The sequence below is a fragment of the Myotis nattereri genome (genome assembly GCF_964212035.1).
Source record: "Myotis nattereri genome assembly, chromosome: 9".
In the NCBI taxonomy this organism is placed as follows: Eukaryota; Metazoa; Chordata; class Mammalia; order Chiroptera; family Vespertilionidae; genus Myotis; species Myotis nattereri.
The window spans coordinates 17,445,276-17,458,453 of record NC_138084.1 but is presented as its reverse complement, the minus strand read 5'-3'; the positions used below and the strand labels follow the sequence as shown (position 1 = coordinate 17,458,453).

The window sequence follows — 13,178 nt, the reverse complement described above, 5'->3', positions numbered from 1 at the left end:
TAGGAGTGCATTCGTTTACCTCTTTAAAGGCTGAATATAACTTCTTTTTTCAAAGTTCCCTGTGTTGTTAACTGAGCTTGAGTGAAGTGAAATCTTTGAGGTAAGGCAACCCTAATGATAAAAATGCAAAGAAGGCCTGTGAAATTTGGGAACCTTCAGAGATACAGTTTTAGAGTCATTGCCTAAATATTGAAATGCCACCATTTGTTGTTTGGAGGGATGTGGAGCTAAATTGAGAATGGGAGCACCACATCTGCCTTATTGCTAAGTATATCCATCTCTACTGCTCCCCACAATAGAATTTTTATGTTGCATTCATTAATCCTGATTTAGCAGGTTTAAAGGAGGACAGAACGAAGAGGCTTAGCCTGCATTTCTCTGCCCTTCCTTACATGTTTGAGTGCTTGTCCCTAGCAGGCCCCATTTCTTTTTCATTATTAGGAAAGTCAAACAACTGAAAAGACATTATTTTTTAGTACTCGGTCAAGAGGCAGAATATTACAATTCCATTTTCATTTTTGCCTTTTAAATTTTCTGGCAAATTAAGATTCAGAGTGAGGGAAGAAGTTCTGCCTTGTGCCACCTACTGAATGTCACTGAAACAGCAATTTTTAAAGCCCCTCACTCTGATGAGGAAGCACACTTTGCTATCAGCACCATCAAGAAAGCAACGTCCAGTGCGGGTAGTCGTATGTGAGCAGTGAGTTCCTGGTGTCCAGTTCTTCAGCCAGCTTGCTCCTGGATGCTCTTGATAGTCTGAACCAGTGGTCCTCTCTATGTGACTATTCTGAGGTTAATTTGGACCTAAGCACTTGTGCTCATTGCTGTCTTCGGCACGTGGAAACTAAGTTTTGACCAACGCTAACAACCCAGTTTCCAAAAACATTTTCAGACCATGTAAGGTGAGGTGTTTTTTTCTTCCAGGCAGTTTCAGGTTTTGGGGGTCCTCAAACTAATTTGCAGGGAGAGGACTTTGGAAGATGTGAAACAAGTTTGTGTTTCTTCTGCTCTGTTAGCCACTGCTATCTTCATGGATCTGACACTCTGTTTATCTGACAGTGCACTTAGTACTGCTTTGCCAGGGAAAATCACACAAAACAAGCCTGGTGCATCAGCACTTTCATTGTGTGCAGGGCTGAGCCTCCCTTCACATGGTCACATCCCCCTTTTAATCCAATGCTCCCTTTCCCTTCCCCAGTCCTGCCTGTTTCTGTGGCACTTACTGCTGGTTTCCCTGAGCTCCTGTTTCCACTTTGTGTTTTTTGTGGGGCCCAGGAAGCTAAAGCTGTGTGTATTTGTGGATCAGACAAGTGCAGCAAGTTATTATCATTGGCTTCTGAAGGGGAGAGTGAGGTGATGGCTGCGTTTAAGTTGGATTTCCTTCCAGAAATGATGGTGGATCATTGCTCTTTGAATTCCAGTCCCGTGTAAGTATTTTTGTTGTCTAATTTTTTATAAGCAGAGGAACTGGGTTGTTTTCTTTGTAATTTAACGTAACTGGTTCTTTTCCTTAAGAAGAAACATTTGGGTGAGGAAGCCAAAGTCCACGCTATTGTTATTTTCTTTTTTAATATATATTTTTATTGATTTCAGAGAGGAAGGGAGAGGGAGAGACAGATAGAAACATCAGTGATAAGAGAGAATCATTGATCATCTGCCTTCTGCACACCCCCTACTGGGGACTGAGCCCACAACCTGGATATGTGCCCTTTACCGGAATCGAACCAGGGACCCTTTAGTCCGAAGGCCGATACTCTATCCACTGAGCCAGACCGGCTAGGGCTATTGTTTTTATCTATTAGAGTCTGATTCTGTCTCATTACTGCTGGTTTCCTCAAAGCTATAATGAAGTTCTATACACAAGAGGGTACATTTGGTCTATGACCAGCAAGTGTGTTGGCTCCTGTCCCTCCAAGCTATAATATTTTCCCATATGATAGGTTCTGAGGTTTGTTTGTTTTTAACTGTAATTTTATTGCTTTAGGTTGGGTATGTAATTTCAAAGAATCTTTTGGGAAGGTATTTTTAATAATGAAATTCTTAGACTCATTACAGAGGATGGTTTTAGTAGTGTATGCAGGATGCTATATTGCCATGTAAACTGTAATTCTGGATTTTCACACACACACACACACACACACACACACACCCCAATCTAATTGAAAATGCAACACAATACATGATTTGGGAGATATCAGATGCCCCCACCCTCCCAATTAGATAAATTTTGATTGGCAATTTGCCCAAATAAATTTTGAACATGGGGATGAGAAGCTCATTAGTTTGCAGTACTTGTTTAAGAAGTGACACTGCCATTCATTGTACACGCTAACCTGGCCCTGAGTTGTAGCTACAGGGGATCTGAATTGCTGGGCTTTGTAGGGGACACATTTATAACTCCTGATTTCAGATACTTTAACCAGGCTTCAGAGTATTTGGGACCTCAAGTAAATGAGTCTTAAGTTATTCAAAGCCAAGAATATTAAATGGTAGAATATTTTCTAGATAATGGGATAGTTACAAGTCTGAGTTTAGGCCTCCACATGCAAATCAGGCTACCCTGGGATTGGGTGTAACTGATGTGGATAATAGATTCAGAATAGCTCTTCATGGAATAGTTTAGTGGTCCTCAAAGTTAGTTGACTTGCTTGTTTGAAATAGATCCTATGCCTTCCCTGTAGTCTCCAAAAATAAGTTATTTAGGTCTTTTTATGAGAGTAGATAACAGGTGAAATCAGTGAATGGCATCATTATAAAGATTAACTATATAATAAAAACATTCCCATGTACCAGATATATGGTCCCTAGAAATAGGACTCTGTGGCTCAAATTATCTTTCATTGTAACACTTTCTCTCTCTGCTTTGTTGCTACCTAGTATTTAACCCTTAGATACAGCATTTTTCCTCAGTCTGTTTTCTCATCTTTTAAAAGGTTGGACTGATTCAGCATCCCATGAAGGCTGGCTATGGAACATTGCATGGAAATTACCTGGAATATAAAATTGCAGATTCTTGGGCCCATGCAAAGATGTTCTTATGCTGGAGTAGGGTCTAAGAATCTGTATTTTAACGATGTCCCATGTAGTTTTCATGTACACCAGCGTTTGAGAACTAATGGGCTGAATGTAGGCCATTCTGAATAGAGGTAATCAGGGAGTAGACTGTTATATCATTTTTTTTCCCCTAGTGCATTCACATCTGCTTTAGTCCTGTATCTTCACAAAAGATTTTTGAGGTTAATTGGGCATAGGCTATTGCCCGTATTTTACAGATGAGAAACTCAGTTGAGAGGGGGTAAAACTGGCTTGCCTGAGGAGAGTTGGTGTCAACCTGGGCGCCTAAAATGCAATTTTAATGATACACTTCTTATTTTTACCCCTTAGACCAGGCCTCAGCTGTCATTGAGCAGAGTTACCCATCCGTTCTCATTATTGCAAGTCCTTGGGCCTCAGTGGACCATATACCAAAACACACACCATACAGTTAGGAAGAAGAAAGTTCTTGAGAAGGTGTGTGCTTGCCACCCCTTTCTTGGATTGTAAGCCCTTTGCACCTGCACGACTTTAGCAGGAGGCCTGACCTCAGTGCTTTTACCTCTGAAGAGATATTGCCTGGGAGTGTGATCTAGCAACGTATCTTATTTAGAAATTTCTGGGCCCTGGGGCCGGACCCCTAGTGCCTTTTCTCACATATAACAATGTCCTTGATTCTGCTTTGACCACTCCAGCTTCCATTGGTTCCTCTTACTTTGCATGCACTGTAAGACATGGATGTTCTCCAGGGGTTGTATCTTAGGTCTTTTCTCTTAGCTCTCCCATTGCTTAAGGGGGTGCTAATGTGCTTTTCTGATTCTCAGATTTCTGTATGTATTCCATAAGTGTCCCCTGAGCTCTCTGACTTAGTTTGAATATCTCCATCTGAAGGCTTCCTCACGCAAAAACAATCCCTCATATTGTCTACACTAGAATCCAAGAGTGATTGGTAACTTCTTCCTCTTCCTCATCTCCTTGATGGAGTGATCTCCAAGTTCTAGTGGATTCTGCCCCCCAGATTTCTCAGCTTTGCCTAGGACTGGTTCCTAATTTTAAATATATATATATATATATATATATATATATATATATATATATATATATATATTTTATTGATTTTTTACAGAGAGGAAGGGAGAGAGATAGAGAGTTAGAGACATCGATGAGAGAGAAACATCCATCAGCTGCCTCCTGCACATCTCCCACTGGGGATGTGCCCGCAACCGAGGTACATGCCCTTGACTGGAATCGAACCTGGGACCTTTCAGTCCGCAGGCCGACGCTGTATCCACTGAGCCAAACCGGTTTCAACTGTTTCCTAATTTTAGGAGCTAGTTTTTTTCAAGAGCCTCCTGATCTCCATATTTCCTCACTTTATATCATCATCTTCTAGATCATTGCCAAATGTCTTTTAAAAGACAGATGTGATCCTTGTTTAAAAATCTTGGGTTAAAGTCCAGTTCTTTCAGTATAATATGGAAAGCCCCTCACTGGTCTCTCTAACCTATTTCTTTATTCTTATCGATTTTCATTTATACATATTCCCCCCCCCCCTAATATTTTAGATTATTTTCTACTCCTAATTTTCTCAAGTTCTTTTTTCTAACTTTCTAATGTTTTCTCAATCTTCTCTCCTCTTCCTTCTGAAGTCCTTACCATTTCCTCATCACCTTTTAGGCTTTCATACCTCTGTGCTGTATAGCACTTTTCCCAGCTGCTTAGTCCATTCACCTTTAATTTCTGCACATACTTCCCCCTCCAAATAAAATAAAACTATTAGCCATTTTTTAAGAAAATATGTTTTTATTGATTTCAGAGAGAGGAAGGGAGATAGAAGCATCAATGATGAGAGGGAATCACAGATTGCCTGCCTCCTGCACACTCCCTACGTTCCCTACCGAGGTTTGAGCCCACAGCCCAGGCATGTGCCGTGACCAGGAATCAAACCATGACCTCCTGGTTCATGGGTTGCTACTCAACCACTGATCCACATTGGCCGGACTGTTAGCCACTTTCCCCCCACAGAACTTTTATTCATTTGCTAAAGCATTTGTTGGGTATTATAGTTGCGTCCTTCCTTTTGTTCAGTGCCACTGCCTCTAGTGAGTGAACAATTTCTGTCCACTTTAATAGACCCTTATAGTGTGTACTATCCTGGCACATTGTAGGAACTTGGAAAATAAGTTTGAATGAACGATAAGCCCTGTGAGTTTTTTTATAATTAGAGGTGATTACAGAGATAGACACTCCAGGCATTATCTCCATACCTCAGGGAAAAGGTTGAAAACTTTTACAAGCAGATTGTTGGCTGTTCTATTATTGAGTGATGTCTTAAAAACCTTTATTGATAGCTTTTTCTAGTACCTAATACCTCAACTAACATAGGAAGAGCTCCCTTTATCCAAATGAAAATTACTTTTTTTCCAGCAAAGACACATTCTGTCTTGTTCTTACTAGAGAACCAGCTGCTAAGTAATTTAGGCCAGTGTTTCTGGGTCCTTTTTATTACGATGTTCTTTTGCCGGTTTTTTCATAGTACAGTATGTGAGCCAGAGGGACCTGGTAGAAGTGGGTGGTGGCTAGAGACTGGGATGCAACAAGTATTTACACAATGGGGGTTAACAGGTAATGAGAAAGAAGGAGAGAGCAAAAAATGAGTAATGAAAGGGTTTCGAAATGGTTTTTAAACAGATGTGAAGGTAGTATTTAAGGGTTTTCTTGTAAGGACACATGTGGGCTGGGCTATAATATAATCAGAAACTCCGCAGCTGGAAGACCTGGAAATGATCTTTTCTGCCTCATTTCTGCTCTCTAAATGTTCTGCTCTCTGCATGTGCTGCTGCTAATACTCTTCATCTGCTCTATAACTTTGGTTACAGCACAGCTTTCTTTGCCTTGCCCCTGCCCTTCCAGCCTGTCTTCTGATTCCTCACTCCTTTTCTCTGTCTCTCTATTTTATTAGTATATAATTCACATAACATAAAATTTACCCTTTTAAATCGTACAGACATTGATTTTTACGATATCCATAAAGTTGTGCAACTATCACCACTATCTAATTCCAGAACATTTTTATCACCCTAAAAAGAAACCCTGTATCCATTAGCAACCATGCCCTCCCCTCTCTCCCCCCACCCTTTACTCCCATTCGTAGGGAACCACTTGTCTACTTTCTGTCTTTATAGATTTGCCTATTCTGGATATTTCACATAAAAAGAATCATACAACATGTAGCCTTTTGTTTTGAACTTCATCTATGTTGTAGCATGACCCTGTCATCTCTAGCCACTGCCCTGTTATCTTGTCAACTTAACTCATACTATCTCTAGTTGTACCTTTCCCACTTCTGACTTCACCACTAACTGCCTGTTTCTGTTAACCAGTTCCAGGCTCTTTAGAGCAGTGCTGGGCAATAGAGCTTTCTGTGATAATAAAAATGTTCTGTATCTCTGCTGTCCTATGCAGTGTCCTCTAGTTACAAGAGTGTGACTGAAGAACTGGATTTTTAAAATTAAATTTAAATAGCCACATGTGGCTAGTGGCTATTGTCTTGCTCAGTGCACTTGTAGAGGAACTCTCTTGGTCAGGCCTTTCTTTCTGTTTTGAGCGTAGGTCATGGTTTTAGGTTTCCTGCCAGCCAGTGGATCAGCAGGGCCCTGGGGATGGGAAGGAAGTGGGACAGAACATTAGCTCTGTCCTCTGAGCTGGGTTTGGACTGGGAAGTTTCAAGATGAGTAAAGATAGGAGAAAGAGAAAAGGGAGTTTAGAAATTTTGACTAGATACATGCTTTGAAAATAAAACTTTATTTTCCCTTCCCTGTTTATCTTCCAAGTTGGTTCTCTACTCTGTTTTCCTATAGCATGTTTCATGAAGAATCAGGTAGACAAGGCAACCTCTGGTCCTGATTTCTTATTCTTTTTTTTTTTCTTTTAATTTATTTCAGAGAGGAAGGGAAAGGGAGAGAGCGATAGAAACATCAAAGAGAGAGAATCATTGATCAGCTGCCTCCTGCACACCCCTTACTGGGATTGAGCCAGCAATTCAGGCATATGTCTTTGACTGGAATCAATCCCGGGACCCTTTAGTCCGCAGACTGACGCTCTATCCACTGAACCAAATCAGCTGGGGCGACTCAGTTTCTCATTCTTTATGATTTGCCAGTTGCTGCCATTATTGCTTCTGCTGTCAGAAGCAGAACATAGAGGTGGGTTGGTGCCATGCCTCTCCCCTAAAATACTGGCTGCCTTCTTATCTCCCTTCTTTCCTCACTGCTGCAGACCCTACTTTTCCTCTCTTCCATCTTACTCCCAGTTCAGTACCTCCACAGAAGATAAGAATTCTATCGACTTGCCTTTTAGAAATGACAGGTACTTCCCTGGCCGGTTTTGCTCAGTGTTTAGAGCATCGGCCTGTCCACAGAAGGGTCTCGGGTTCAATTCCTGGTCAAAGGTGCGTACCTTGGTTGCAGGCTCAATCCCCAGCCCTGGTAGGGGTGAGTCTGGGAGGCCGCCAATCGATGTGTCTCTCTCACGTGGATGTTTCTCTTTCTCTCTCTCTGCTCCCTCCTACTCTATTTAAAAACAATGGAAAAAATATCCTTGGGTGAGGATTTAAAAAAGGAAAAAAAGAGAGAGAAATGACAGATATACTATAGACAACCCTCTCCAGAGGGTTGCTGAATGCATTGGTCCTTGAGCAGGTGTAAAAAATCCTAAGGAGCTCTCCATCGGTGGGAGGTAAGGCATAAATATGAGAATGGATTTAGTGGCATATAAATCCCATACCTGAACGATGTGGGATCCTTGTGGGGCATATCACACTGGGCATCTTGTCCCAGATGACTTTTTTAATGCACTAGTACATTTTGGGGGGTTTTTTTTGTGTGTGTGTGGTTTTCTTTTTTTTTAGAGAAAGTGGAAGGGAGGCAGAGAGACAGAGAAAAAAATTGATGTGAGAGAGACATATTGATTGGTTGCCTCCTGCACGTGTCACAACCAGGGCTGGGGATCAAGCCTACTAAGGTCATGCCCTGGATTGGAATTGAACCCAGGACTCTTTAGCTTACAGGCTGATGCTATCTCTATCCACTGAGCCAAACCAGTTAGGGCTGCAGTGGTTACTTTTATATGTTTTTTTTTATTTTATATTTTTATTGATTTCAGAGAGGGAGAGGGAGAGATACAAACATCAATGATGAGAGAGAATCATTGATCAGCTGCCTCCTGCACGCCCATAACTTGCTGTGCTCTAGAAGTGCTTCTCATGATGGTGAAGGACTGTGTCCTGTGCCTTTTCCAACTTGTAAAATACAGTAAAAACAACTGAGTAGAAAACAGAATAAGGTGTAAATTTGCATTTTGTGTGTCTTTTTATTTTATTGGATTGAACATTTACAAAATTACTTGATCCAGTTGCTGTAAAAGTTTCTAAAGAGTTAAGTTTGAAGATTGTCCCTAGGAGGTCTTTAGATACTTAGAGCAGCACAACTCTGTGGATTCTTCTAATGAATTGGTATTGTCGTGGGGATGTTAATGGAGTAGGTAGAATGAAGACATGGAGAAGGATTGAGAGAATAAAGAGAAAGGAAGATCATTTGTCTGGAATTTTGAGTTTTCACTAAACTTTTGGATAAACCACAATCCACATTTGTTGACTGTGTATATGCTTTTGCACTAAATAATGATGTAGAAAGTTTAGAAATGGCACACAAATATAGATGGAAGGGATAAGCTGAAAGCATTTTCTTATAATGTAATACAAGTTATTAAAACCCTGCCTCTTTTTTAAAAACAATATTTTCATTGATTTCAGAGAGGAAGGGAGAGAGAGACAGAAATACCAATGATGAAAGTGAATCATTGATCAGTCGCCTCCTGCACGCCCCATACCAGGTATCGAGCCGGCAATCCCAGGCATGTGCCCTTGACTGGAATTGAACCTGGGACCCTTCAGTCCACAGGCTGATGCTCTATCCACTGAGCCAAAACAGCTAGGGCAAAACCCTGCCTCTTTTCTTAAGTAGCTGTCAGCTTCCTTATCAGGACATTCTGAGCACCATTGGTTTTCTATGTTAACCCTCCCTAGAATAGAACTATGATGAAAGATTAGCAACATTTTGATAAAATATTATAATTGGTCACTAAAGTTGTTGGCAGCAGTTTATAGGGAGTGACACTCATTGTTTCACTAGTCATAATCTATTTTTTATTTTGTTTTTCTATTTTTATTTTTTATATATATTTTATTGATTTTTACAGAGAGGAAGGGAGAGGGATAGAGAGTTAGAAACATCGATGAGAGAGAAACATCGATCAGCTGCCTCTTGCACATCTCCTATTGGGGATGTGCCCGCAACCCAGGTACATGCCCTTGACCGGAATCGAACCCGGGACCTTTCAGTCCGCAGGCCGATGCTCTATCCACTGAGCCAAACCGGTTTTGGCCATTATCTCATATTTTGCTCCCTTAACCCTCTACTACAGGTAGATTGATCCTGTGACAATCAAGTAATCATAAGAGATAATAGCTGCTCTTTAATTTGTGAGTCCTCTTTATGCACAACATTTATTTTTATGAGGGTTAGTTGCTTAAATAGGGAAATTGTTGAGAACAAGAAATTTCTCCCATCCCACATTGAGTATGTGCTTACTTTGAACCAGGCACTATACCAAGTGTGGCTACAAGGATGAATAAGAAATAAAATTGTTTCTGCATTCAAGGAGCTCTAGACTAAGAGCTAGAGAATGGGTACCCTCTACAGACATAGTGACAAGAGTTTGTTTAGCCTGGCCAGGGTGGCTCAGTGGAGGTCAGTGTTCCATTCCCAGTTAGGGCACATGCTTGGGTTGCGGGCTCATGGCGGGGAGGGGGATCATGCAGGAGGCAGCCAATCAGTGCTTCTCTCATCATTGGTGTTTCTCTTTCTCCCTCTCCCTTCCTCTTTGAAATCAATAAAAATATATGTTAATGCTAGGTTCTGTAAAGGTGATGTGAGACTAGCCCTGGTGGGTGTTCAGTTACAAGAGATTTAGGAATTAAAAGACAGTGGTTGAGCTGCTTTTATAGATTCATCATTCTCAATGATCTTCAAATACTATTCAGAAGATAGCAGTGGAATATATCCCAAGAAATCAGAAAGGATATATACACCCCTATGTTCATAGCAGCACAGTTCACAAAGCTAAGATTTGTAAACAGCCTAAGTGCTCTTCAGCAGATGAATGGATTTAAAAACTGTAGTACTGCCCTGGCTGGTTTGGCTCAGTGGATGGAGCGTCGGCCTTCGGGCTGGGGGAGTCCCAGATTCAGTTCCGGTCAGGGGCATGTGCCTTGGTTGCGGGCGCATCCCCAGTGGGGGGTGTGCAGGAGGCAGCTGGTCGATGTTTCTCATTGATGTTTCTAACTCTATCCCTCTCCCTTCCTCTCTGTAAAAAATCAATAAAATATTTTTTAAAAAACTGTAGTATATCTAGACAATGGAATTCTATGCTGCTGTAAAAAAGAAGGAACTCTTACCATTTGCAACAGCATGGATGGACCTGGAGAGCATTATGCTAAGCGAAATAAGCCAGTTGGGGAAAGATAAATATCACACGATCTCTCTCATTTGTGGAATATAATGAACAACATAAACTGATGAACAAAAATAGATCCAGAGACATGGAAGTGTCGAACAGACCATCCAACCTCAGGGAAGGCGAGGGGGAGGGGGATAGGGAGGGTAAGAGCAACCAGAGGACTTGTATGCATGCATGTAAGCATAACACATGGACACAGACAATAGAGGGGCAAGGGCATGTGCTGGTGGGTGGGAAGGGCTGGGCAGAGGTCAGTGGGGGAAAAAGGAGACATGTAATACTTTAAACAATAAAGAATTTTAAAAAAAGATAGTGTAAAAACATGTTTCCTTTAATGAAAACTATTTATTTAGGGTTAGATATTAAAACATGGCAAATTTGAATATGGTGATATGGTTTTGGATTAAACAGCCAACACTAGCATAAAAGTTCATTATGATGGCTCTTTGGAGTTTAAGTTGTTACTGATGTAGATCTTAAAACAATGGTAGGGAGGGTCTTTGATTTATTTTGAATGGTAGAAATATTTGTAGTGTAAGAATCTCCTGAGGTTCTTGGCAATTGCAGGGGTAGCAATGAAGGTATTAAAGTATGAGCATTACAAGTTTGGTGAGAAGATTGGAGGAATTTGTTGGAATGGTTGCAGTTGGTAAGGGAACTAACTGGTAAAGTCTTGGAAAAGTAGCATTAAATTGGATAACTTAGAAACAATAAAAACCTAGAATGATGACATCATTGTTTATGTTTGTATAACAACTAGAAGCTGGGTGCAGGTCTGTGGGGGGGGCTCAGGCAGTTGGCTGTTCAGCTCCGCCCCCTGGCCAAACTCCCTGTCCAGGGGCAATTTGCATATTAGTCTTTTATTATATACTAGAGGCCCAATGGACGAAATTTGTGCAAGAATAGGCTTTCCTTTCCCCAGCTGCCAGCACTAGCTTCCCTCTGGCACTAGGGACCCAGGCTTCCCTCACAGCCCCGGCTTCATCCGGAAGGAAGTCCGATCTAATTAGCATATTACCCTTTTATTATTATAGATAACAATCATTTGTTAGAGTTTAAGAGGCAAACCTTTGTTTTGGGGCGGGGGGGGGGGGGGTGGCTATCTCAAGAGCACCAGAATTAAGCACATGATACACATTCAAAGACCAACATTCTAGTCAGTCCGTAGCTTAGGCCTTGGAAATCAAGTGCTTCTGTTCTAATGTCTACTGAAACAAAACTTTTAAACTATCATTGTACTATTGAGAGTCCTGAATCTTATAGTTAATAGTCCTTTGTTTATTTTATGGACATTTAAAAAAAACCTTTGTTAAAATTATTAAAATTTGCTTTAGAAACTCTGCCTTTTAAGTTCTTCTGAGAATTCTCATGCTAGATAAGGAATAAGTGACACTCAATTTCTTAATTAAAACCTAGGACAGTGATGGCAAACCTATGACACGCGTGTCAGAGGTGACACACGAACTCATTTTTTTTTGGTTGATTTTTCTTTGTTAAATGGCATTTAAATATATAAAATAAATATCAAAAATATAAGTCTTTGTTTTTTTTTTTTTTAAATATATTGATTTTTTTACAGAGAGGAAGGGAGAGAGATAGAGAGTTAGAAACATCGATGGGAGAGAAACATCATTCAGCTGCCTCCTGCACATCTCCTACTGGGGATGTGCCCGCAACCCTGGTACATGCCCTTGACCGGAATCGAACCTGGGACCCCTCAGTCCGCAGGCCAACGCTCTATCCACTGAGCCAAACCGGTTTCGGCTATAAGTCTTTGTTTTACTATGGTTGCAAATATCAAAAAATTTCTGTACGTGACACGGCACCAGAGTTAAGTTAGGGTTTTTCAAAATGCTGACATGCCGAGCTTAAAAGGTTTGCCAGCACTGGACTAGGATGTCCTAATCAAAATGGCGACTTTAGTTTGGGATCTAAATCTAATGGGAGGGGTGACCATGGTGAGGGAGGACCTGGGAACTTTGGTAAATTGAATGGATGTCATGAAAGGAAGTAGATTCCCCCAACCCCCACTTTCCCAGGAAGTAGTTGAAGTCTTTAAAGGAAACAAAACTCCCTTTAGAGAGCAACATGAATGCATAATAGTAGTTTTATTTTATCTAATGCAGCTCAAAGAAAATGAACGGCACCCTGGACCACCCAGACCAACCGGATCTTGATGCTATCAAGATGTTTGTGGGCCAGGTTCCGAGGACCTGGTCTGAGAAGGACTTGAGGGAACTCTTTGAACAGTATGGTGCTGTCTATGAAATCAACGTTCTAAGAGATAGGAGCCAAAACCCTCCTCAGAGCAAAGGTGAAGATTTGGTTTTATGTGCAATTTTTTGTCATGTGCCTACTGTCTCATTGTCAGAATGTTCCTATGGTCATATGGGGTGGGGGGGGAAATATGTTCTTTTATAGACCCTATTAGAGGCCCGATGCACAAAATTTGTGCAAGAGTAGGCCTTCCCTCTGGCTGCCGGCATCGGCTTCCCTCTGGCCACCAGCAGGCACCTGGGACCTGGGCCTCCCTTGCAGCCCCAGCTTCGTCCTGCAGGACATCCAAT

At 41.3% G+C, this 13,178-nt stretch overlaps 1 protein-coding gene across 1 annotated transcript in view; it reads left to right on the top strand.

Annotated features, from left to right (window-relative positions):
* The first annotated feature begins 1,278 nt into the window (after positions 1 to 1,278).
* Positions 1,279 to 13,178, top strand: part of CELF1 (CUGBP Elav-like family member 1) — a 33,646-nt gene continuing 21,746 nt past the window's right edge. Inside the window, exons 1-2 of the mRNA XM_081099702.1 lie at positions 1,279 to 1,427; positions 12,738 to 12,925. Coding sequence (XP_080955828.1) covers positions 1,357 to 1,427; positions 12,738 to 12,925 — 259 coding nt within the window. The 5' untranslated portion in view covers positions 1,279 to 1,356. The remainder of the gene's footprint in view (positions 1,428 to 12,737; positions 12,926 to 13,178) is intronic.